The sequence below is a fragment of the Lynx canadensis genome, chromosome B4 (assembly GCF_007474595.2).
Source record: "Lynx canadensis isolate LIC74 chromosome B4, mLynCan4.pri.v2, whole genome shotgun sequence".
NCBI classification, from domain to species: domain Eukaryota; kingdom Metazoa; phylum Chordata; class Mammalia; order Carnivora; family Felidae; genus Lynx; species Lynx canadensis.
In genome coordinates this window covers 89,212,241-89,238,795 of record NC_044309.1, presented here as the reverse complement: position 1 = coordinate 89,238,795, position 26,555 = coordinate 89,212,241, and the positions used below count along the sequence as shown (strand labels likewise).

Genomic DNA, 26,555 nt, shown 5'->3' with positions numbered 1-26,555 from the left:
TCCAGCTGCCTAGATTTGAATCCCAGCCACAACCCCAACCTCTCCACCCCACACACTTGTTGACCTCAGTTTCAGGCACTTGACATTTATTGTGTTTCAGTTTACTCATTTGTAAAATGGGGACAGTAATAATACTGACCTCAAAGGGTTCTTGTGAGTATTCAGTTAATATTTGCTTTTGCACACCGTAAGTGCTCACTATTTAGGTTTCATTGTTGATTATTCACTACTGAATACAGACTAGGCAATAGTCACTCAGACTGAAGTGACAATTTGGGAGGGGAAATTCAGAACAGATGTATAATAAAATTAACGTAACAACTTAACAGCTACGTTTATTTAGTGACCCACTAGGTGCAAGACGCTACACCACTCATATATACAATATTTTCTATCACTGTTGCATCGCGTTTGTAACTTTAAAATGTCCTACAAAGATTCCTGTCCTAGTTCAGCATATATCTGGAGTTTAGCACATAGGATAATGCCAGCCTGTAGTTAAAACTCAGTAAGTAGATTATTGCATAGATCCTTATATTACTGGTGTTGGTCAACTATGGAGTATGGGGACCCGATACTAATCCTAGTCCAAGTGGCTCCAAAATCTTTAATATGTTTGGTTTATTCCAGTTACCTACTATCTACAGCTTATCTAAAGTTTATCTAGTAATATTGACCCTTTATGGTAGTTCAATAATCTAGGATTTAAAGAATCTTTCAATTTTGAAAACTCACATTATTTTGACCCCAATAAAGAAGCACCTATAGGGAGGCAGGCTGGCTGGTTCAGCTGGTAGAGCATGCGACTTGAAGCCCCACATAGGGTGTAGAGATTACTTAAAAATAAAAATTAAAAAAAAAAAAAGAAGCACTTGGTGGAATCTAATTGAGGAGGACCCAAAAGGGTTATTAAATCTGACAACTTTATTTAAAAAAAAATTTTTTTTAGTATTTATTTTGAGAGAGAGACAAAGCACAAATGGGGGAGGGGGAGGGACAGAAAGAGAGGAGGGACACAGAATCTGAAGTAGGCTCTGGGCTCTGAGCTGTCACCACAGAACCTGACGTGGGGCTTGAACTCACAGACCAGGAGATCATGACCTGGGCTGAAGTAGGATGCTTAACCGACTGAGCCACTCAGGTGTCCCTAAGTCTGATCACTTTATAGTCTAGTGTTCTCATTTCAGACTAACATAAAATGCCAGTTATCAAATGTTGATAAATAGGGGCACCTGGGTGGCTCAGTCAATCAAGCAACTGACCCTTGATTTTGGCTTAGGTCATGATCTCACAGTTCGTGAGTTCCAGCCACACATAGGGCTCTGCACTAACAGCAAAGAGCCTGCTTGGGATTCTGTCTCCCTCTCTCTCTGCCTCTCCCCTGCTTGCACTCCCTCTCTCTCTCTCAAAAATAAATATATATTTTTAAATGTTGATAAATAACGCCATCATTATTTTAACTTAAAGCATGTATGCTTGCATTAAACAAATTTAAAGCACGTATGCTTGCATTTGGCAGTGTTTTCACAAATTAATTGCCAACATTTTGGAGCATTTATTATGTGGCAGAAACAGGTTTTGTTTTGTTTTTTAAGTTTATTTATCTTGAGAGGAAGAGAGAGTGCTTGTGAGCAAGGGAAGGGAGAGACAGAATCCCAAGCAGTCTCCGAGCTGTCAGTGCAGACTCAGGGCTCCATCTCATGAACGACGAGATCATGACCTGAGCCCAGATCCAGAGTTGGATGCTTAACTGACTGAGCCACCCAGGTGCCCCTGTGCCTAAAACAGTTTTAAGTGTTCATATGTTAACCCTCACAACAACTCTATGAGGTAGGTACTGTCATTATCCCTATTTTATAGATGAGGAAACTGAAGTACATAAAAGGTAGCAGAGCTGGGATTCAACCCCCCCCCCTTCATATGTACAAGAAAGTTATTGCTAGGTGGTGAGATTGCAGAGGATTTTTTTTCTTCCTTGTACATTTTTGTAGTTTTAAAAATCCTCCACAGTGACCAGATAGTATTTTCATAATCAGAAAAACATTAAAAAAAAAAAAAAAAAAACAACCAACCTGACTCTAACAAAAGGAAAAATGAAATTGTTTCATTCACTCTTTGAACATTTATTGAATGCTGTCCCTTATGAAATATTTCCAGATTTTTTCAACCAGGTTTGTTTAATTTCTCTGATGTTACTTTTTCTTAACCTCTTTTGTCATGAATATATTTTAATATGTTTTGTTTTGTATTAAAATTGTGTGGTTGTCTTACCTATGAGTCAATTCTTGAAGACGGAAAAGTCTTATCTTGATTCTGTGTATGGATAGTAATTTCTCAGTAAATATCTGTGAAATGTATTGAGCTGAATAAAAAATAAAACAATTGTGAGCTGCTAACCACAGTGTTCTGTGTCAAATTCTGTTCTTCATCTGCTTCATCCCGATGCTTATTAAGCCCGGTGCCATTGTCATCAAAAGCTCATTCATTCATGATGGGTTTCCTGGCAGAGAAAGAAGTTGGAAAATAGGTCAGGTAAGCTGTCTTTACTGGTCCTAGTGCAATCATTGGTTTCTTTTAGAGGAAGTGGGTGTGTAGTAGGAAGCCTGAGGCAGAAGAGAACATTGAAGCATTATTTAGTAAAAAAAAAAATGACATTCTTTTGTCTGTGTATATATGTAGATTAGATTTTTTTATCTTGAGCCTTAAAGTTTAAAAAGTTAGGCTAGCATACAACAGAGAAGAATTTGGTATTATTTTGTACATGGGGAACCAAATGACCATATATATACCAAGAAATGACACACTAGTTCAATTTATTTATTTTTTAAGTTTATTTACTTTTGACAGAGAGCTAGCATGCTTGCATGAGTGGGGGAGGGACCGAGGGAGGGATACAGGGGATCCGAAGCGGGCTTCGTGCTCACAGCAGAGCCCGATGCCAGGCTCAAACTCATGAACCATGAGATCATGACTGGAGACAAAGCTGGACGCTCAACCGACTGAGCCATGCAGGCGCCCCTCAGTTCATTTTTAAAACACTTGTATAGTGTTTACTCTGTTCCAGGTACCTGTTATAAAGTACTTTAGAAACATCCTTATATTAATCCTATGGGGTTGGTACTATTACCCTCTTTTCACAGATGGGGAAATTAAGGCACCAAGAAATTAAAGTAACTTGTCCAAGATCATTTAGCTACTGAATGTGAGAGATGAAAATGGAACCCAGGTCATCTGGCTCTACAGTCTTGTGCTCATAACTACTGTCCTTTCACACTAATTGAATTGACCATCCCTCAACCTAAGGCTACTCTGTTCTGGTGAAAGTTCTTCTGGTTAAGAAGAGTGCCTCTGGGGATTAGTTCTGGGTAAGTAATGTTCCATTACTTTTGAAAGATTCATCAAGAAACATCTACTAAGCGCTTGATTGCAGCGGAACTGTATTAAATGCTTTTTGAGTTTAGATGGACTTAGAAGATAAAGAGTAATTGCCTATCTCGGATGTATTTTGTTAATTATCCACATAAAGCTTACCAAAAGATAAGGCAATACAAATATGAAAACATGTCTATAGTGCTTTTAGAATTCATAATTCATTGCATTTGATCCTGACACCAACTTAGTGGTTGGCCAGGCAAGTATTGATAGTTTCATTTTATGGATGATAAAACTGAGGTCCAAAAAAGGTTAAGAGACTTTGCAGAAATCTCACTGATACTGAGCAACGGGGTTCGTGCTGTAATCCAGTTCTCCCGACTCCAAAGCTAGCGATCTTTCCCCTATCTTAACCCTGTTTCCTGCAATCTGAACTTTGTCGTTACCTTGGCAACAGTATAGAACACTAAGTGCCTGGAAACCATGATACTGCCTTTTCTGTGTACAACCAACTCAAAAGTTCCACTGAGGTCACCTTAACCCTTGATCCTTTTGTCAGAATCCCTTCTTCATGTGCTTACCTTCATGTCTGTTAAGTCTAAGAGCCCTTGTCACCAAAAGTGCATTTATGATGGGTTTCTCGGCAGATAGATCAGGTATGCTGTCTTTTCTAGTTCTGGTGCAGTCACTCTGTTTCTGTTAGTCCTGAGGATGCAGCAGAAGCCTGACAAACACCAAACAGCAGTTGGCAGTGAGGCCTTTTCCCCTACTTGGGCCTCACATTTCACTTGCCATGTGGTCATTTGCCTCTGAACACTCTTGTGAGGGAACTATTTGGCAAAGGTAAAAGGCCTTTGCCTTCTGTTGGTTTGAGGCGACAAATTGTTCAGAGTGGTTTAGATAGGGCATAGTCTTTATTTTAGATGAAACAGCTATGCTTCTGGGGCTCCCTTTTTACCCAGCTATGAAGTTATGAAGGTTCCGACAGGTGTACGAACAGATTCTAAGAAAACTTGGAACGCTAGCTAGGTCATTTATGATTTTGTCAGCAGGTGGCACTTCTCTCCTTAGGCACTAAACACAACGTCTCCAATAAAAGAAATACTGTTTTGTTTTGCTGCTAACCTCAGACTTGGTTAGCCACCCAACCATTTCTCCTCCGTTCCTTTTTTGCAGTGATTTAGTCCACAATATCTGTGTATTTTAATTCGTTTATACTTTTTCGAAAAAAGACATGAAGTTGCTTACAGCATATAGTATACAACAGTAAAATACGAGGAGGAGAACATGAACTGCGATAAAGAATATACAATTTGATTCTGAGTTGTTGGTGGCTGGAACAAAAATACACATAAATGTGTATCATTTCTTTGGGTTAATGGGCAGGGAGAGAGAATGACTTCCCCAGAACTTGAAATTAAAATGAAAGTTACTACCTAGGGTTATGAGAGGCAGGTGTCTGCTATGCCCTTCTCGTCTCACTAACCTAAACCGATAAGTGATCTGTAAAAACGACTCAGTACTTTTACTGTCATGCGGCTTCAAGGCTGGGCAATCAGCATTCCTCAACCCCTCGTGTTCCATTTCCTTAAATGCAGGCCTCACCCATTCATTTATCCTACACAGACCGGGCTCCGCCGGTCTACGGGGCTTTGTCTCTGGACACGGGGAACACAAGCATCCCCATTAGGCTCTGGCGTGCCGAATTAACGTATAGGATTTACTTCAGAGAGAGAGCTTTCAATTAGTTGGACAGAAAAGGTGTGTGTTTATACTCATGAAACACTAGAGGACTGTATCAGGCAATGTTATAAGCAAATGCTAAATCCGTGTGGTTGCTCTTAAGAGCGTCCTAGGGGTGTTCTGCCTGTTAAAAAATAAATCGGTAAATTTCCTGTCGTTTCTAACAGAAGAGCAGTTTAAACTTGTGGATTCCGTCATCAGCACAGTCTGTTAGGAACGGCGCGGTCCCCCAGAGCTGGGGCAGGCGGTGGGGGGCGGGGGGGGGTTCGGGCTGCTGTGAGCAGAGGGCGAAGAGAGCCGCTAAATATCCGCCCCGCAGCCCCCGGGGATGCGTGATGATGATTCACCTGAAGGACCAGCGTCTCGCCCGGTCCATTGTTGTCTGAGGTTGGCACGAGGATGGGCGGGAGGCGGGGCCGGGGAGGGTGCTCCAGGGAGCCAGGCCCCGGGGTCGCGCCCCGAAGTTGGGGGCCCCGCGCACTGCGCCCGGGGGAGGTGGCCGCGGCAGGGCGGGCGGCTTTGTGGCGCGCGCGGGTTCTACCGCAGGCGGCGCGGAGGCGGGGCCCTGCACAGGCGTCCGCCAACCCCCCGCTTTCGGCCGGGCCACGGCCGCCGCACATGGCCGGCTCCGCAAGGGCCGGCTTCCCTGCGCACACGAATAGCCGCCTGGACGCGTTCCTGCGGAGGCGGCTGCCGCCCGAGGTCTACGACGCCATCCGCGCCTACGAGCCGTGCATCGTGGTGTCCGACTCGGAGAAGCACACCTTCAAGTACGTGGTCCTCAGCGATCGGCTCATCTACCTGACCGAGAACCCGCCCAAGTCCATACGGCGAGCAGTGGCGCTGCGGGACGTCGTGGCCATTGACCTGGTGAGGAGCGCGGGCGGGAAGGCGGGCTGGCGGGAATCCCTTCTTGGGTACCTCCCCCCAGGTTCCAGGCCTGCCGCACGCGGGAAGAGGGAGGGGAAGGCAGACCTTCCCTATCCCCCTCTGGACTCCCGTACTTTTCTTTAACTTACTTCGGGGCTAGCAGCCACACAGGAAAACGGTGGATTGCTGTATGGACTCCGAATAAAAATGCCCTGCCCATTCTCATCGTGTGTACCGGTCAGCCCTTGTACCCCCAAATAGGGATACAGGTTTGAGAGCATAGCCCCCTATCAAAAGTACGCTTCAAAGTCATTTTTTTTTTCTCATTAAGCATCTAGCCTGTGCCAGGCACTTGTTCTAGACACTGAGGATGCACAAAGGAAACAGGGCCCCTTCCTAGAAACTGTTGTGGGAGAGATAAAAAGCCAAAACCAATGCAAATAAATGCAGTGTGCTAAGTACTTTATGCCTTGTTTATGTTTTTTATCAGCAGTGCTTAGAGCGTGTTAGGTGCTCAGTACGAATAAGTGAATGGATGAATGAATGAAGGAATGAATGAAAGAAAGAGATGTGCACAGGATGCCCGGCAATCTCACACAGGTCACTTGATCCAAGCTGGGCCCAGGCCATGCTGGGAAAACTTCTCGCAGAAGATACAATCTGGCACAGCCACCCCTTGTCCCAGTTTTAGTGTTCTGCTACTGTATCCCTTCCCTCCAGAATAGATATACCTTATAAATCAACAAAAGATTGTAAGCAGTCTCCTCTCCAATTACGGTTTTCCCTCCCTTGGCTCCCTTTAGCTCAGCTGCTCTCCAGGTGTGTTCTTTTTTCCACTGGGGACAAGTGTCTAGCCTAGTTTCCCCACCCCCCCCCACCCCCTTGTCTGAGTCTCTGCATCACCCAAGGGAGAAGTTGGTGAACTCTTAATGGGGCTGTTTTGCAAAGACAATCCTAGTTTGTTTGGAACACATCTGTAAAAAAAGGATAAAATTAACTTAGAAAAAAAAAAAGCTTTCTTTTTTTTCTTTTTAAAATAGCCCTGTGGGCTAATATCACTGTGCAAATTTATTTGCTTTTTTTTTTTTTTTTTTGAGTAAAAGTTTGAAGCAAAACTGCCTTCTTCCTTACTACCACTATTTTCATTCTCTTGAACTGAAATTTAAAAAATTAATTTCCTTTACCAAATGTCTTTAAAACATTAAATGCTCAGCTTTGAATACTGTCTGCAGTGTAAACATTTATTGTTTTGACAAAATGTAATGATTTTAGGATATTGTGACTCTCTCCAACAAGAAATATAGTATATATATTTCAGTAGTTGCTATAAGTCTTTCTTTTTGAGCTGTTAGAATCTGAAAAGTGCAATAAAGTTCCCTAGGCCTCCAAGCCAAGAATCCTACAAAAAGGCATACCAATTTATTTGGTCATGCTTTATGTACATAATTTACCTTTCAGGCTTATAGAAGAATGTGTAATGTCTATAAAGGTGCTGAATAGATCTATGATTTTAGCACTGCTGACAGATTGAAGGTCCATCTTGCACGATATAGTTTAACTGCGGTTAAACTTGTGGTAGGCAGAATATCGCTGGAACCTGTGAATATGTTTCATTACATGGCAAAGAGGAGTTAAAAGTTGCAGATGCAATTAAGGTTGCTTGCTATCAGATGCTTGCTATCAGGGAGATTGGGGCATCTGGGTGGCTCAGTTGAGCATCTGGCTTCAGCTCCGGTCATGATCTCACGGCTTGGGAGTTCAAGCCCCGCATCGGGCTCTCTGCTGTCAGTGCAGGGCCCGCTTCAGATCCTCTGGTGCCCCCTCTCTCTGCCCCTCCCCCACTTGTTCTTTCTCTCTATAAATAAATAAACAAATAAATAAGGATATTAAAAAAAAAAACCCAAACGTGTCCAATAAAAAGCAAAAAAAAAAAAAAAAAAAAAAAAAAAAAAAAAAAAAAGAAGAAGCCTACACAAACAAATAAATAAAATAGGGAGATTATTTTGGATTATCTGAGTGGGCCCAATGTAATCACAAATCCTTCAAAGTGGAAAAGGGGGGCAGAAAGAGGCAGGCAGAGTACTGCAGCAAAGAGACTAGTTAGTGGTTCTGAAGGAGGAAGGAGCCAGGAGACAAGGAATGTGGACAGCCTCTAGAAGCTGGAAAGGGCCTGGAAACAGGTTTTCTCCTAGAGCCTCCAGAAGGAATGCCGTCCTCCCAACACCTTGAGTTTAGCCCAGTGAGACCCATTTTGGACCTCTGACCCCTAGAACTATGAGAGAATAAATCTGTGGTGTTTAATGCCACAGAGTTTATGGTAATATGTTACAACAGCAAATGAATACAGAATTGTTTTGCTCTTAATATTTTTTAAAAACGGGTAATCATTTTTTAAAAGTATTGTTTCAGTGAGAAATATAATCATGCCAAGTACAAATGCCTTCACGATCCCTTTTCCTGAGGTTTTATAAGATAATTCTAGGGTTATTATAGTTCAGTGGCTTGCACAGCTTCACAGGGTGTATGAAAAATGGGTGTCAGTCACACAGTTGCTTTCTCTAGCACCAATTACTGGCCACAGATGTAGTTGACTAATCGTCCCTCTATGAACATTAAGTCCGAACTTAATACCATAATATAGAGAATTTTCCTGGTTTCTGTGTTATATCTCATATAGTCATCTCTTATCCGTGCTAAGTCAGTAGTTTCTTAAATCACATGATTTCGGTGCCAGGCACCTTTGTTTCTTAGAACTGGTTTCTCCTTCCTTGAAAGATAAACTGTTTAATCTCCTTTTTTTTTTTTTTTTTTTTTTACTAGGGTGCTGTCCTCTAGGGCCAACTCTTTAGACATCCTTTTCCATTCTCAAAGGTTTTCTCATTTTACTGTAAAAGTTTGTCTTCTTGTTATTTAACTTTCAATTGGCTCAGGTTTCCATTCTGCCTTTGTTCTAGCTGTCACAGCAGTAAACTCCCAAGCAAACCAGTCCTTTATGCCTCTGGGCCCCAGCCTTCTTGGTCCCATGTTCAGTCAGATTCCTTACTTAGTTCATGTCTCATGTTACAGTTACACCTCAGAAAAAAAATTGCAAATAAAATTCCATTTTCTCTCCTAAAGAAAAAAAATGGAGGGGCACATGAGTAGCTCATTCAGTTGTGCTTGATTTCAGCTCAGATCATGATCTCACGGTCCGTGAGTTTGAGCCCTGCATCAGGCTCTAAGCTGATAGCATGGAGCCTGCTTGGGATTCTCTGTCTCTCTCTACTCCTCCCCCCACGGCCTCTCTCTCTCTCTCTCTCTCTCTCAGAAATAAATAAATAGACATTAAAAAAATTTGAAGGTAACAGCAGCAAAAAGTTACACCAGAACTTGGATTGGATACAAATGAGATTTCCCTTCCAGCAAAGATGTGCTTAAAATCCACCCGGAGATCTCAAGTGTTTGATATGGTCCATGTCCTAAAAGAGAGTTTCTAAGGTTGCTTGGGTGGAGCTTTTATAAAAAGGCTGACGTTTTCTTTAAAAGTTCCTTTTGGTTGGGGCGCCTGGGTGGCGCAGTCGGTTAAGCGTCCGACTTCAGCCAGGTCACGATCTCGCGGTCCGTGGGTTCGAGCCCCGCGTCAGGCTCTGGGCTGATGGCTCAGAGCCTGGAGCCTGTTTCCGATTCTGTGCCTTCCTCTCTCTCTCTGCCCCTCCCCCATTCATGCTCTGTCTCTCTCTGTCCCAAAAATAAATAAACGTTGAAAAAAAAATTAAAAAAAAAAAAAAAAGTTCCTTTTGGGGGGCGCCTGGGTAACTCAGTCAGTTAAGCATCTGACTTCGGCCCAGGTCATGATCTCAAGGTTCGTGAGTTCGAGCCCCGTGCTGGGCTCTGTGCTGACAGCTAAGAGCCCGGAGCCTGCTTCAGATTCTGTCTCCCTCGCTCTCTGCCCCTCCCCCACTCTTTCAAAAGTTGCTTTTGGAAGAATACTCTACAGTTCTGCTCTTGTTGTGGGCATCAAAACACTTCTTCAAGCTCTTCCAAGATTAAGCACATATTTTTCAAGTGTGAGAAGCAACTTTCCAGAAGTGAATTTCCTATGAATTCACTCTCCTTCAAGGCCATCCCATCACCTACAGAGAAAAAAAAATCCGTCAACTCCAGCAGCCTTGCCTGTAGTCTCTCTCCTGTCTTTGTCTTTTCACCACCCTTCCCAGTGAATATGGCTCTCCAGTGAATATTGGCTCTGTGTGGCTTCCTCAACGGGCCACAAACGCACCTTTTACATCCTGGCCTGTTTGCTTGTCTTGAACATTTTCTCCTCCTTCAAGGTTGTTCAGATCATCATATTTATAATTCTCTTCCTCTCCTCCTTCTCTCTCTCCTTTTAAAACATGTAAAAACAGGGGCGCCTGGCTGGTTCCAGTGAGTAGAGCATGCGACTCTTGATCTTGGGGTAGTGAGTTTGAGCCTCACGTTGGGCATAGAGTTTACTTTAAAAAAAATGTAACATTCTTAGCTTGAAAAGAAACAGGTCACAGGCTGTGCTGTAGGGGCCTCAGTAGTTTGCCAACTAATCCCTGCTTTCCCCACTAGTACGTTCACAGCCAACACATCTTCTAGGCTAAGCCCCAGTCATTCTTTCTCTGAGCTGTTTTTCCTCCTCTGAGCTGATGAGGGCAGGCCTTTTGGTCTGTTTTCTTCATTGCTGTATTTCTTTCTGGCTCCTAGATAGACCAGATGGTCAATACATATTTGTTAAATATTCAACATAATCTGTTTCTTCTGTTTCTGATTTGATGATCTGCAATATACATTGGGCATTTCATAAAATATATATTTTTAAATGTTTATTTATTTATTGAGAGAGAGAGAGAGGGAGAATCCCAAGCAGGCTTGGTGTTGTCTGCACAGAGGCTGATGCGGGGCTCGGTCCCAAGAACCGTGAGATATGTCCTGAGCCAAAATCAAGAGTTGGATGCTTGGGTGTCTAGGTGGCTCAGTCAGTTAAGCACCTGACTTCAGGTCATGATCTTGCAGTTCATGAGTTCGAGCCCTGCATCGGACTCTGTGCTGATAGTTCAGAGCCTGGAGCCTGTTTCACATTGTATGTCTCCCTCTCTCTGTCTGCCTCTCTCTCTCTCTCTCAAAAATAAATAAACATTAAAAAAAAAAGTTGGATGCTTAACCGACTGAGCCACCCAGATGCCCCTAATAATACATTTTTATTTTTTTTCAGGTTTTGCTGTCTACCTGTATAGACATGGTCCAGTTATTTAACATCTACTCTGTGCCTTCCTTAGATTGTTTTTTTTTTAATATATGAAATTTATTGTCAAATTGGTTTCCATACAACACACAGTGCTCATTCAATACCCATCACCTACCCTCCCCTCCCTCCCACCCCCCATCAACCCTCAGTTTGTTCTGTTTTTAAGAGTCTCTTATGCTTTGGCTCTCTCCCACTCTAACCTCTTTTTTTTTTCCTTCCCCTCCCCCATGGGTTTCTGTTAAGTTTCTCAGGATCCACATAAGAGTGAAACCATATGGTATCTGTCTTTCTCTGTATGGCTTATTTCACTTAGCATCACACTCTCCAGTTCCATCCATGTTGCTACAAAAGGCCATATTTCGTTCTTTCTCATTGCCACGTAGTACTCCTTGTGTATATAAACCACAATTTCTTTATCCATTCATCAGTTGATGGACATTTAGGCTCTTTCCACAATTTAGCTATTGTTGAGAGTGCTGTTATAAACACTGGGGTACAAGTGCCCCTCTGCATCAGCACTCCTGTATCCCTTGGGTAAATTCCTAGCAGTGCTATTGCTGGGTCATAGGGTAGGTCTATTTTTAATTTTTTGAGGAACCTCCACACTGTTTTCCAGAGCGGCTGTACCAGTTTGCATTCCCACCAACAGTGCAAGAGGGTTCCCATTTCTCCACATCCTCTCCAGCATCTATAGTCTCCTGATTTGTTCATTTTGGCCACTCTGACTGGCATGAGGTGATACCTTAGATTGTTTTTGAGAGGATTAAATTAAATAAATGTAACTCACTTAAAACAGTACTTGGTGCAGGTAACAGCCACATACGTGTTATTATTGATAATCTTTATTCACATATATTAAGTCTGTTAGGTTCACTATGAGTCTGTAAGATAGATATTATCTTCTCTTTTCATATTAGGGCACTTGACTTTAGAAGATTTAATAAATTTGGAAAGAAAATAACTTTTTGAGCATTGATTATATATTAGGTGTTTAAAATTTTGTTTATTATTTAGAGAGAGAGAGTGTGAGTGGGGGAGGGGCAGACAGAGAGGGAGACACAGAATCTGAAGCAGGCTCCAGGCTCTGAGCTGTTAGGCTCAGAACCTAACGTTGGGCTCAAACTCACTAATCGTGAAATCATGACCTGAGCCAAAGTTGGATGCTTAACCGACTGAGCCACCCAGGCGCCCCTGTATGAGGTGTTTAAATATACTGTCTTGTTTATTCTTCTTGAAAATCTGTCCAGTAGGTATGTCGAGTTTAACGTATTCAAAAACAGAATTCCTGATCTCTACCCCTAAATTTGTTCCTTCCTTGGCTTTCCTTATTTTAGGAAATAACATCATCTACCAGCCTTAATTCTTTCACTCCCTACATCCAACAATCACTATACCCTCTTGATTTGTGTAGAGGAGGAAAAAGTTTCCCTTGACCCTCTCAGGGTCCCTGGCTGAGTCTGAAAATTAAACTGACAAAGACAGATTAACAGGAGAAATGCCTACACATTTATTTCATATAAATTTTACATGATATGGGAGCCTCTATAAAGGTAACAAAGACCTGAAGAGACAGGTGAATCTGTGTGTGTTTAATATTAGGATAAAGAAAAAAAATGGGATAGCACAAAAAAGGGGGTATGACTAAGGATAATAACCTAGGGAAAACTAGCAAGGTCTGTTTGTTTGGATTTCTTTCCTCAGTGTCCTTCTCTGGGTATAGGGAGGGCACCTCTCCCATGAGGGTCTTATGACCTGCTTCAAGGGAGCAGGGTGGAAAAAGATCAGAGAGAGTTTCCTGCATCTGCTGTTTTCTCAAATTCCTTCAGCTCAAAATATTCAGTATACCAAGGTGCCATATTTTGGGATAGTATGTTCTGATCCTTGTCACTTCTCTTCCAAAATATATCTGGCCAGGACCTTTCTTACCTTTTTTACTTATGCCACTTGTGCAGTCCCTTACCTCAACTATTGAAATTACCTCCAAACTCATTCCTCTTCATCTAGCAGTTGGGATGATCTTTTTAAACATGAAGTGTGAATTAAGTTATATCACTTCTCTTCTTTGTATTGCCTATAAAAGCCTCCATGATATGACCCCTCTATCTCTGACTCATCTCCAACTCTTCCCTGAGCTCTTTTTGCTCTTCCTTCTTGCCTCAGGGACTTTGCATGTGCCATCCTATCTGGAACACTTCCTCCAGATCTTCGGAGAGTTGGTTCCTTCTTGCCAGTCATGTTTCCAAATTCAGTTTCACCTCCACAGGGATGCCTCTGATGACCCCTCAATCTAAAGTACCACTCCCCATCACACTTACCACATCTGTTTGTTTCAAAGCACTTAACATTACTGGCATTATAAGATTAATCTGTTTGATGACTTATTATTGTCCATCCCCCATAGTAAATGCAAGCTCCATGAGACCTTGTCTGTCTTGTTCATCCCTGGGTCACTGTGCATTATGTTGCCTGACACATAGAAGATGGTCAAAAACTATCTGTCAATGGGAAGAACTGGAAGAGTAAATGGATGCTCAGATACATCATAAGTTTACCTCTCAGAGGGAAAGATCCTATTTCCTTATTCCAAGTGTTGAGGGACCCTGGAGACTTGACAACTCATCACACATAGGCAGTTAGCGGAACAGCCAGGGCAAAGTCTCAGAGGGTCTCCTGATGCTCAGGTTCAGCTTTTTTCATGCTTCCTTTGTGCTTGTGTGAGATGATCTCTGTGTTGTTTACCTGAGTCGTGCACTTTGGTAGTAAGAGTTATGGAAGATGAGACTATATTATGGATGCTTCTTTTCTTCTCTAGCTTTTTTTTTTTTTTTTTTTTTGATTCATTTGCAGCCTTTCAAAAGTCTCACTGTGGAAGGAAGAAAGAGGTGGTAAACTCTAATCCATCTTTTTTTTTTTTTAAGTTGATTTATTTTGAGAGAAAGAGAGGGAGCACGAGCAGGGGAGGGGCAGAGAGAGAGAGGGAGGGAGAATCCCAAGCAGCAGAGCCCAACATGGGGCTCGAATTTATGAACTGTGAGATCATGACCTGAACCAAAATCAAGAGTTGGACACTTAACCAACTGAGGGCCACCTTTGGTTTCTTAATAGTTTGCACAAAATAGTTTGGATTTTGCATTCGAGTCTTGTTCTTGGTTTGTTTGTTTTAATATAACGTCTAAGCCAAATGTGGGGCTTGAACTCATGACCCTGAGACCAAGATCTGCGTGTTCTACTGAATGAGCCAGGCAGGCACCCCTGCATTCAAGTCCTGAGAAACTTCATGAGGGTGTGCATTTTGTCAGTTTGATTCACTGATGTACCCCCCAGTGCCTAGAATGATAGTGTCTTGGTCGGGATAGCCTAGGTTAACTGCACTAACAAACAACCCCAAGGTCTTAGTGCTTTAACACAACATAAAGTCGATCTCATCCAAGTTACTTGTCCACTGTGGATTAGCTTCGTTTCAGTCACAAGATATGTGACACTTAGTCACCCATCTTAGTATCAGGGACTCCATCTCAGCATATGCTTGCTTAATCACCAGGCAGAGGGAAATTAACTTGGAAAATTATGTACTTATTTTTTTTTTATTTTTTATTTTTATTTAAAAAAAATTTTTTTTAACGTTTATTTATTTTTGAGACAGAGAGAGACAGAGCATGAACGGGGGAGGGTCAGAGAGAGGGAGACACAGAATCCGAAACAGGCTCCAGGCTCTGAGCTGTCAGCACAGAGCCCGACGCGGGGCTTGAACCCATGGACCGTGAGATCATGACCTGAGCTGAAGTCGGCGGCTTAACCGACTGAGCCACCCAGGCGCCCCTATGTACTTACTTTTAAGCTTCTACCCAGAAGTGACACATGTAATTTCTCACATTTAGTAGCTAGAGTCAGGCACATGGCCCATGCCTATCTTAAAAGGGGGCAGGAAAACGTGATCCTACCATATATGCATTCCACGTATCTGAAAGAGAGAAAAGGAGTATTTGAACAGCTCTAATGTCTACCTCAAATTGCTGACATTTTATTGAGTGCTTACTATATGCCACTCAGCCTCTGTTCTAAGTACTTACCCTGGAACTTCTTTATCTTTACAACAACCCCAGATAATATTGTCTCTAGCTTTACCGATAAAGAACCTGAAGTACAGAGAACTTAGGCAACTTGCCCAAGGTCATCCTCTAAGTGGCAGAACAAGAATTTGCACTCTCGGAGTCAGCCTGCGGCATCCATGCTTTGATTCTCTAAGCTTTGATTCTCTAAGCTATACCTGCCTCGGTCATAGCAGGTCATTAAAAAAATAATAAGTTTTCACTGAATATCCAGAAGACTCTAAGCTTTTTGAAAAGAAAAACTCCATCTTACATTTTGCATCTTTGAGTTTTGCACTTTGCAGTAGCAACTCAGAAGTATCCATGATGAATTGAACTGGATAAATTAGAAACTAGATGCTCAACTGCCAAAAGCTTAGGGTGCGTTTATTCTCTGAAATTAAAGCTGGAAGAAGAAATCTGAATCGAGACTATGAAAACAAGACGAAGGGATAAGATAAGTATAGAATTGTTCACAAAATTTTCAGAAACAAGAAAGAAGTACTATCACCTTTACTTCAATTGAAAAACAAAAAATAAGGGATCTCCCTTTGCATTTTAAAAGTAGTATTTTAATAAAAGTAAGAGAAATCAGTAATCAGTTGCACATATAAATATGGCCCCAAATGATGTAGATATATTCTTGAGTGATGTATTATTCTTAGAGGTGGTCAAAGAAGTTAGAGATATTTTCACATAAAGCCTTATTCATTTGAGGTAACACAAAAGAGCATTCTCTTCTCTCCCCAAATGCCCCTTGCTGCCATCATCAGAGACAAATACCATGCTGAGTAGGCCATGAATCTAGCCAGTATTGCATTACTGAGGTTCTTAGGAAGAATCAAAGGTCATTAACTGTAATAGATATCTATTGGCTATGCACTAATGTGTTAGCCTTGTGTCAAACACTTTAAATCTTATTTAATCTTATTAACTCTATGAGGAAGATGATATTGTCTTTTTTCCCCCCCTGGATGATAAAATGGAGGCAGACAAAGGGGAAATATATATATATATATATATATATATATATATATATATATATATATATTTTTAATTTTTTTTTAACGTTTATTTATTTTTGAGACAGAGAGAGAGAGAGAGCATGAACAGGGGAGGGTCAGAGAAAGAGGGAGACACAGAATCTGAAACAGGCTCCAGGCTCTGAGCTGTCAGCACAGAGCCCGACGCGGGGCTTGAACTCACGGACCACGAGATCATGACCTGAGCCGAAGTCGGACACTTAACCGACTGAGCCACCCAGGCGCCCCAAAGGGGAAATATTTGCACAAGGTCATATTCAGAAAACATTGGAGCTGGAATGTAAATTCAGGTCTTTTGACCTTACAGCCAGCATTCTTGAACCATTATGCACACAGTAACAACTGACTTTCTACAAATTCCTGCTTTCCAAATTCCTTCCTTTTCCTTCTTTCTTTCCTTCTTTCTTTCTTTCTTCCTTTAATTTTTTTAAATTGTAGTTAACATACAGTGCTATATTGGTTTCAGGAGAATTCAGTGATTCATCACTTACATCCAAATTCCAAATTGCTTTAGAAGTTTTTAGGTTTTGCAATAGAGACAACATGGTCACCTCAGTTTGCAGATTACCTGGCTCCTGGGCATTGGCTGTCAGGAAGGAGAGGATGAAGTTATAAATAAAACACCTTTTTCATTCCTCATACCACCCCTCTGTATTCAAGATTGTTGTCCTTCAAAGCTCACACTGGTGTCATTGCTGTTTCTGACGCCGTTCAAGGACAGGTCTGGTTGCAAAGACACAGATGGATGTCGTATCCTCTTCACAGGGTCGGGCCTTGAAAGCTTTTTTCCTTTTAGTCTTAGCTGTGGCTCTTGTCCCAGAGACAATGATTTTTCAAGCCTAACATTGAAATAGTCTAGGGAGTCTCCAGTATTATGGGGCTGTGCCCAATTCTCCAAACTGGTAATTCTTTTTGGCATATGTGGATGGATCATTCTTGCCAACAATATTCATAGATCCCAAAAAAAGCTCATCTACTTAGATGTCCTTAGGGATTGATACACTAAAGCCCAGGTAGAGTATAATGGAAAAAAAAAAAAAAAAAAAACCCACCTGGTGGAGGCTGCAGTGAGTTTTTTAATTATGTCAGTGGAAGAATTTGCCAAATGTTAAATGTAAAAATAGCTTCTACTAAGGAATAAGTTTGTGTACAGCCTGACATAGGTAATTGCTAATGTGGTTTAATTTGAGGGAAATCCATTCAAGATATCTCCATACATTGATAGGCTATCTCATCAGTACCTTTAATCCTACCACTGGCCCTCCTTCAGATTTGCTCTGAAATCCTCTTAGAATAAGTAATTCATTAAATTGAAATTTGAGTGAATTAATTTATTACTTGCTTTCCTCCAGTTTTTGGAGACAGAGACGGGAGAGTTAGAGCTTGCTGTCAGAGAGGAAGTTAGGTCATCAAAGGACCATGGAAGTTGAAAGATATCTCACAATTTAGCTTTTTTGGGGACTTACTTCCACTACTTAATGTCCCATGAAATAAAATGATCTCCAAATTGTGGTCTAGTACGTGGTGTCTACCTTCAGATTTTCCCTTTTGACTTTTCCTCTGGTTTATGTCTTTTTTTTTTTTTTTAAGATTTTATTTTTAAGTAATGTTTACACCCAACATGGGGTTTGAATTTACAACCCCAAGATCAACTGACTGAGCCAGCCAGGTACCCCTTAAAAAATGTCTCTTTATAGTGGGTTTTTTTTTTAATATATGAAATTTATTGTCAAATATGTTTCCATACAACCCCCAGTGCTCATCCCAAAAGATGCCCTCTTCAATACCCATCACCCACCCTCTCCTCCCTTCCACCCCCCATCAACCCTCAGTTTGTTCTCAGTTTTTAACAGTGTCTTATGCTTTGGCTCTCTCCATAGTGGGTTTGTTTGAATTAGGATTCAAATAATGGTCCCCACCAAATTGTGTTTGGTTATCTGTCTCTTAAATCCCTTTTAATCTATGACAGTTCTTCCTTCCTCTTTCATTTTTCTGTCAGTTATTTGCTGGAGAAATGAGGTCACTTATTCTGGAGAATTTTCCACAATCTGGATCTGGAATCCTTGGGCATGTTCTTCATCCACTATAGTTGCTTTAAACTGGGGAAGATCCAGGGGCAGTGTTTTGACAACAATACTCCTAGCTGGTGCTGTTTATTTCCTATTACTTCCCATCAATAGTCACATCTTTTTGTCTTTTTGTGCTGGTCAAATGTGTGGGTTGTTCTGTCTCCTGGACCCCTTTTTAGACTAACAGTATCACCACCCCTCCTTGCCTTGTTTTTACATGTTGAAGAGATGGCCCTTTTTTTTTGTTTGTTTTGTTTTGTTTTTTTTTTTGTAGAATGTCTCCTCTGGATTTGCTGATTATTTCTTCTTGGGGCTGTTTTCCTCGAGAATACATATTTTAATCAGGTCTTATCATAATAAAGTTCCTGTTTGCCATCACTTTTTAAATAGATAAACTACTAACTTTGTAAATTAAACAAACAAAGACCCTACCTTTCCTACTGAATATGGAATAGGCCAGGTGGTAAATGAAGGGATTAGAGCAATTCTAATAATAATAATCTCTTAAACCTGTATTTTCTAAATAGGGGGGAAAAAACGACATCATGAAAGTCAAGTGTCACCATTTCTTTCAGTGATACTTTATTTAGAATTTTCTTGAACAAGGGAGATAACTGAATGGGTAAATGCTTGTGCTAAGGTCTTCTGTTAGATCTATAACTCTCAACTCCAGTGCCTTTTAATCTTTTTTTAATACATTTCTGTGGATTTGGTTTGTAAGCATTTTGTTGAGGACTTTTACATCTATATTTACAAGAAATATTATTGGTCTGTAGTTTTCTTATGATGTCTTTGTCTGGTTTTGGTATCAGAATAATACGGGAAGTGTTTGGTCCTCTTCTACTTTTTGGAAGAGTTTGTGAGGGATTGGTGTTAATTCTTTAAACATTTGGTAGAATTCACCAATGAGACCATGTATTACTGTACCTTTCGTTGTGGGAAGTTCTTTTGTTACTAATTCAATCTCTCATAGTTCTATTCATATTGCTGTTAATGGTCTACTCATATTTTCTACTTCTCTTGAGTTAGTTTTGGTAGTTCCTGTCTTTCTAGGAATTGGTCTATTTTATCCAGGCATTTTAATTTGTTGGTATTCAGTTGTTCATAGGATTCCCTTATACTTTTTATTTCTGTAAGGTTGATACTATCTCCTTTTATACCTGATTTTAGGTATAGGTTGAGTCTTCTCTCTTTTTTTCTTGGTCAATCTTGTTAAAGGATTGTCAGTTATGTTGATTTTCAAAGAATCAATTTTTGGCTTGGTTGATTTTCCTTATTGTTTTTCTATTCACCATTTCACTAATTTCTGCTCTAATTTTTAGGTAGGGTATTGAAGTTTCCAGCTGTTATGGTTGAGTTTATTTCTCTCTTCAATTCTTTCAGTTTTTGCTTCATGTATTTTGGGGTTCTATTCTTAGGTACATATATGCTTATAATTGTCATAACTTCTTGATGGATTGAACTGTTATCATTATAAATTGTCTCTTGTACAATTTAAAAAATATATATTTTAAATATATATATTTAAAAAAATATATGTGTGTGTGTATATATATATATATATATATATATATATATATTTTTTTTTTTTTTTTTATTAAGTAAACCCCATGCCCAACATGGGACTCGAGCTCACGACCCTGAGATCCAGTGTTGCATGTTTTACAACTAAGACAGCCAGGTTCCCCTCTAGTAAAATTTTTTTTTGCACTCTTATTTTGTCTAAGAGTACTATCACCATTTCAGCTGTCTTTTGCTTGCTGTTTGCACAGTATATCTTTCCCATCCCTTTACTTTCAACCTATTTGTGTTTTTGACTCTAAAGTGAGCCTCTTGTTATAGTACAAGTGAATCATTAGTCAAATCATGTTTTTAAAATCTATCCTTTCAATCCCTGACTTTGAATGGAGTGTCTAATCCATTCACAGTAGTATAATTACTGATAAGGCAGGGTTTACATCTGTTCTATTGCTATTTGTTTTCATATGTCTTTTTCCCTCTATTTCCTCCCTATTACTGCCTTCCTTTGTGTCAAATAGGTATTTGCTAGTATCCAATTTGAATTCTCTTGTGACTTCTTTTATACTATGTATTTTGGAGTTTTTAAATCAATGTTTGCCCTGGGGATGTACAATGTACATCCTACTTTATAACAATGTAGCTCAGATCATTATCAATTTCAATAGTATACAAAAATACAAGTCTGTTCCCTCCCTACTCCTTTGTGCTGTTATCATACACATTACAGTTTCTACATTAAGTGTCCATCAACACAGATTTATAATTACAGCTTTATACAATTATCTTTTAAACTAGACAGGAGAAGGGCACCTGGGTGGCTCAGTTTAGCATCTGACTTTTTTTTTTTTTAAGTTTATTTATTTATTTTGAGAGGGACAGAATCAGCACAAGTAGGGGTGGGGCAGAGAGAGAGGGAGAGAAAGAGAGATTGAGAGAGAGAGAGAGAGAGAGAGAGAATCCCAAGCAGACTCCACGCGTCAGTCTGGAGCCCAACGTGGATCTCAAACTCACTTAACCAACTGAGCCACCCAGGTGCCCCTGAGACCAACTCTTGATTTGGGCTCAGGTCATGATCTCTCAGTTTTGTGGGTTCGAGCCAATACTGGGCTCTGTGCTGACAGTACAGAGCCTACTTAGGATTCCTCTGCCCCTCTCTCTGCCCCTCCTGCATTCTCTTTCTTTCTCTCAAATTAAATAAACTTAAAAAAAAATTAGGGCACAAAATAACGAATTGATCTATAAGAATTTAATTAGAATAGTATATACTAATTAGTTTGCTGTCTGCCTAATGGCTTTGGGGGGACACTTTATTTTCTATTTATTTATTTTTTGACCTCAGTCTGTACTTTTTTAAAAAAATATTTATTTAAATTATCCCCACACCCAACATGGGGCTTGAACACATGACCCCGAGATCAAGAGTCGCATGCTCCTAACTGAGCCAGACAGGTGCCCCTCCTTTCAGATACTTTAGTATCTTCCGCTCAGAAGTTTGCTTTTAAGTGATTTTAATCCTGATCTTTGTACATTATTTTATGATAAGTTCATTTTTTCTCAGGCTTTCTGAACCTGAGATTCTCTTTCATGTTTTAATCCCTCTTTGATGCCAGGCTTTTGATAGGAACTCTGCAGGTGGACAATTCATCAGAATGTGTAAGAAATGAGAGCCACTTGAGCAAAATGGGTCAATTCAGTAATTAAGAAATTTGGAATTTTTGAGGGTTGTGTGACATTTGTTATGACAGGAATCATGCTTGTAAATAAAGTCTTTCTTCTTAGTGTCTCACAGTGAGAATACAAAAATCCACGTCATGGTGACACTGTTTTGCCTCCTAATAGAAAGAAACAATCTTATTTTCTGACCCACAGTGCAGTTAGTTTCTTGGCATATACATGTTTCATTCTTTGTGTGTCATTTTGTATAAGTCAAGAGCACAGGTTTCACTTTGAATCTGGTCTGCCACATACTAACAGTGCAACCCTGAGCAGGTCTCTGAGGATTCAGTGAAATCCTAAGTATAAAGCACTTAAAAGAACACATAATAAGTGCTCAATAAATGTTAGCTTTACTGTATTCTATGTGACACTGTTTGAACACTGAATTCTTCCTCTTCCCCCATCTTTACTCTGGAGAGGATCTGGCCACAAGGATCAGAATCCTTATGAATCCTTTGAAGGGGAAGAATGAAGGTGGGCTGGCCCTCTCTGACTCTTAGCTTGGGGAAAGGGCAAAACTGGTAGTGCCCAAAGGAGGCAGAACCAGTAGTCTCAGCCAATGGCCTTATGGCTGGGTAAGATCGTCCTACCGTGTAGGAGGTCTCCAAGACTGCCCTTCATGCTTGATGATTCAGCAGGACTCACAAGATTCAAATGGTTGATGATAAGGAGAAGATTCAGATTAAATTCAACAAAGGGAAAAATGGTGCATGAGATAAAATCCAGGAGAACCTAGTGCATGCTTCCAGGTGTCCTCTCCCATCAGAGTACCACGGATGTACTTAATCTTCCCAGCAATATGTGCACCGTACTACCAAGTTCAACTGAGCCTTGGTGTACAGAATTTGTATTGCAGATGGACACATGCGCATGCAGAGCCTACATGAGTGACCTCAGCTACTCAGACTCCAGCCCCCCTTCCACCTACTTACCCTCACCCCCAGAAAAACTAGGTGTTTACTACAGATTACACTGTCAGAATAAATTTATCTGCTCAAACTGATACAGGATGACCCAATACACACTTGTATCAGGCTGTCAGAATATTCCAAGGCTCGTTGATTATCTCCTAAGATATTTTTAAAAGATGTTTCTCAAGGCCCAAATCTTACAGTTGGAGTACCACATGGCTCCAAGTAATAGTGATGGTGGTTATACAGTAGGAAACTTTCTCAGGGGCACAAAAAGTCAGGCCAGGCATTAGAAAGTGCTAGAGGGGTGCCTGGTGGCGCAGTCTGTTATGCATCTGACTCTTGATTTTGGCTCAGATCGTGATCTCTCAGTTCATGGGATCGAGCCCCGCATCAGGCTCTGTGCTGACAGTGCAGAGCCTACTTGGGTTTCCTCTCTCCCCCTCTGTCTGCCCCTCTCCCTGCATGCTCTCTCTCTCTCATTCTCTCTCTCAAAATAAATTAATAAACACACAAAAAAAGGAAAAAGGGGTGCCTGGGTGGCTCAGTTGGCTAAGCGTCCAGCTCTTGATCTCAGCTCAGGTCGTGATCTTGCGGTTCATGAGTTTCAGCCCTACATCGGGCTCTGTGCTAATGGTGTGGAGCTGGCTTGGGATTCTGTCTCTTCTCTCTGCCCCTCCCCTGCATGTGCTCACTCTCTTTCTGAAAATAAATAAACTAAAAAAAAATTTTTTTTTTAAAGATAAAAAAGAAAGTGCTACAACTTACGAATGGTCTTAGAGTTTTTATAATATTGACTGGAAGAATTTAGGAGGCCATCTACAAATAACTCCAACTTGCCAACCTCAGTTTCTAATGAGAAAAGATAAGCTAAAGGTACAGTTTATATTAGTGGAGAAGTATAAGTATAGCACTGGGTCAACAGTAATTTCATGCAATTGTATTTAAAAGAGGTGATTTATCAAATAAATGTAAATAGTTTGATTTAGTTGTATATGAGACTTTGTATGTCAGCGAATCATAGAAAAAAGTCTATTCTGGGGCACCTGGGTGGTTCAGTCAGTTCAGCATCTGACTTCAACTCAGGTCATGATCTCACAGTTCGTGGGTTTGAGCCCTGCGTCAGGCTCTCTGCTGACAGCTCAGAGCCTGGAGCCTGCTTTGGATTCTGTGTCTCCCTCTCTCTCTGCCCATCCCCATTCATGGTCTCTCTCTCTCTCTCTCTCTCTCTCAAAAACAAATAAAAAACATAAAAAAGAGAGACCCAGCAATTGCATTACTAGGTATTTATCCAAGGGATACAGGTATGCTGTTTCACAAGGGGCACATGCACCCCAATGTTTATAGCAGCACTATCAACAATAGCCAAAGTATTGAAAGAGCCCAAACATCCATCAATGGATGGATAGGTTAAGATGTCGTGTGTGTACACACACACACACACACACACACACACACACTGGAGTATTACTCGGCAATCAAAAAGAATGAAATCTTGCCATTTGCAACTATGTGGATGGAACTAGAGGGTATTATGCTAAGTGAAATTAGTCAGAGAAAGACAAATATCATATGACTTCACTCATATGAGGACTTTAAGAGACAAAACAGATGAACATAAGGGAAGGGAAGCAAAAATAATATAAAAACAGGGAGGGGGACAAAACATAAGAGACTCTTAAATATGGAGAACAAACAGAGGGTTACTGGAGGGGGAATGGGCTAAATGGGTAAGGGGCATTAAGGAATCTACTGAAATCATTGTTGTACTATATGCTAACTTGGATGTAAGTTAAAAAAATAAACTAAAAAAAAACAAAAAAAGAAAAAAAGAGAAAAAATTTCCTGTTTCCTGATTTGCAGTTCTAAAATTATTTTCATGGAGATATTCAGATATTTTTTTTAAACTTAAAAAAAAATTTTTTAACATTTATTTATTATTGAGAAACAGAGAGAGACAGAGCATGAGCATGGAAGGGGCAGAGAAAGGGGGAGACAGAATCTGAAGTAGGCTCCAGGCTCTGAGTTGTCAGTGCAGAGCCCGACGTAGGGCTTGAACTCACAAGCTGCAAGATCATGACCTGAGCCAAAGTCGGACGCTCACCCAACTGAGCCACCCAGGAGCCCCAATATTCAGATATTATTATCTGTATTAAAAGGTATCTGGGTAAAAGCACTTCTTTCAACTTTGATAAATAGTCCTAAAAACATAAATTCAATGCTATATGATATAATGAATAATGTTAACTTATTTCCCACGTAAAGCTAAATATTTGTTTACAAATAAGATTTAAATTATTACTACTTAGCTTATTTTAAACTATTTAAAGTATTTAAGCTTACTTAAAATAAGCTACTAAAGCTTACTTCTAAGACATAAAGTTAGAAAATTTTAATTTTTTCATAAAAGTAAACTGTACCTCAACATGGGGCTCAAACTCATGGACCTGAAGATCAAGAGTCACATGTTCTACTGACTGAGCAGCCAGGCACCCCTAAAGTTAGAAAATTTTAAACAAAGTAGTTCTGTAGATGACATCTATCATCTAACTACCTATCTACCTACCTACCTATATCTTTTCTTGCTTTGGGGCAAACTAGAAACTCTGGCTTTGAATTTCCTAATGACGTCTCTGGTGTAAATGCAAAAATTTGCTTTTCAGATAACACTAGGTCTAAAATAAATTGCTAACATAGGATTGAGTTCAACTGTGTCCCACTGAAGAGCTTTATTTTCTTCCTTCAGGCACTGAAGGCATATTCTTTGGACCAAGTCTCCTTGCCTGACAGTGGAGAAGCCTCCTAGTCAGAAAACTTTTTATCTCCCATGGATGTGTAAATTAGCCTTGCTTAGCTCCTGGGTGGTCCTCTCATGCTTCACAAACATACTGTGGCCTTTACAAAAGACTGATTTTTTTTTTTAATTTAAATGCAAAAAACAGAGTGAGAGTGAGAAACGACCTTCCTTACTCTAACGTTGTCCTTGTAATTCAAGTCCAAGTTGAATTAAATGTTTCTGTAAGAGTTTGTTCTATCTACAGTATTGTAGTCATAGTATAATCTCTTTATAGTATATATACATATATATATGCATATATACACTTTATACTATAATCTCTTTATTTGCAACTGAGATTGTGACTGTTAGATGAACCAATAAGAGAATGGAGCAAGTGAAAAGTGATAGATCATTATGGCACTACCACTGTTCACCGTTACTGTCCGTTTATCTGATGTCATCACCCTTTTATAGAATATGATGTGTCCCCTTGGCTGTGTGGCAGTCATCACTATAATCATTTACCACCTCCCTTATAGTGGGAGGCCTCACAGTGTGCACAGAAATGCCTTTTTAAAAGTCATGTTGCCGTAGACTGCCTTCATGCATCATGCTAGATGTTGTCCTCACTGCCCACCCCTCTTTAGTTCTTTGGTGACAGAGTGACACATTTGTGCTTTAGGACTATGAGATGCTAGGGCTACCAGCTGAAATATTTTATAAATCAGTGAAACAACTGTCTTTGTCATAACATGTAGATGATTCTTAGAATTAAAATAGGTAAAACTAAATTATGTACTCATTGTACTTATAATGTTAAAAGACAGGCCCCAAATGGAGACTTAACCTAATTCCATTTTCATCTCTCCCAGAAATGGAATCTTAAACCAGTGAATCAGGAACCTCCTGATGAGCACTAGTTGGGTAATCTGCCTGGTAGACCCTTACTATCTCCTAAAGGAAAGTAACTTTGCAATAACTAACATTTTTGCCAAGTATAACTTCCTTGTTCCCACTCCCTTCTGCTTAAAAGTCTTTTCATTTTGTACAGCCCCCTGGAGTACCTTTCTATCTGCTAGATTGGATGCTGCCTGATTTGAATCGGTTTTTGCCCAAATAGACTCTTAAAATTTTTAACATTGCTTCAGTTTATCTTTGAACAAATCTCACCACCCAGAGATAACCACAGTTA

The 26,555-nt window shown here is 40.4% G+C and overlaps 1 protein-coding gene and 1 long non-coding RNA gene across 7 annotated transcripts in view; one reads left to right on the top strand and one right to left on the bottom strand.

Moving 5' to 3' along the window:
* Positions 1–2,117: 2,117 nt before the first annotated feature.
* The window catches only part of LOC115519254, a 121,471-nt gene continuing 97,033 nt past the window's right edge, over positions 2,118–26,555 (bottom strand). For 2 of the 5 annotated variants that reach the window (XR_003970437.1, XR_003970438.1), the window contains 2 exons: positions 13,789–14,099; positions 2,118–2,500 (listed from right to left, as the gene is read on the bottom strand). This is a non-coding gene — a long non-coding RNA (uncharacterized LOC115519254). Of the gene's footprint in view, positions 2,501–6,898; positions 6,960–13,788; positions 14,100–26,555 lie in introns of those variants that run through there. The other 3 variants (XR_003970440.1, XR_003970441.1, XR_003970439.1) reach the window with 3 other exon arrangements.
* CB4H12orf56 (chromosome B4 C12orf56 homolog) overlaps positions 5,491–26,555 on the top strand; it is a 114,716-nt gene continuing 93,651 nt past the window's right edge. For both annotated transcript variants that reach the window (XM_030323116.1, XM_030323115.1), the window contains exon 1: positions 5,491–5,985. In XM_030323116.1, the coding sequence (XP_030178976.1) occupies positions 5,515–5,985 (471 nt within the window). In that variant the 5' untranslated portion in view covers positions 5,491–5,514. The remainder of the gene's footprint in view (positions 5,986–26,555) is intronic.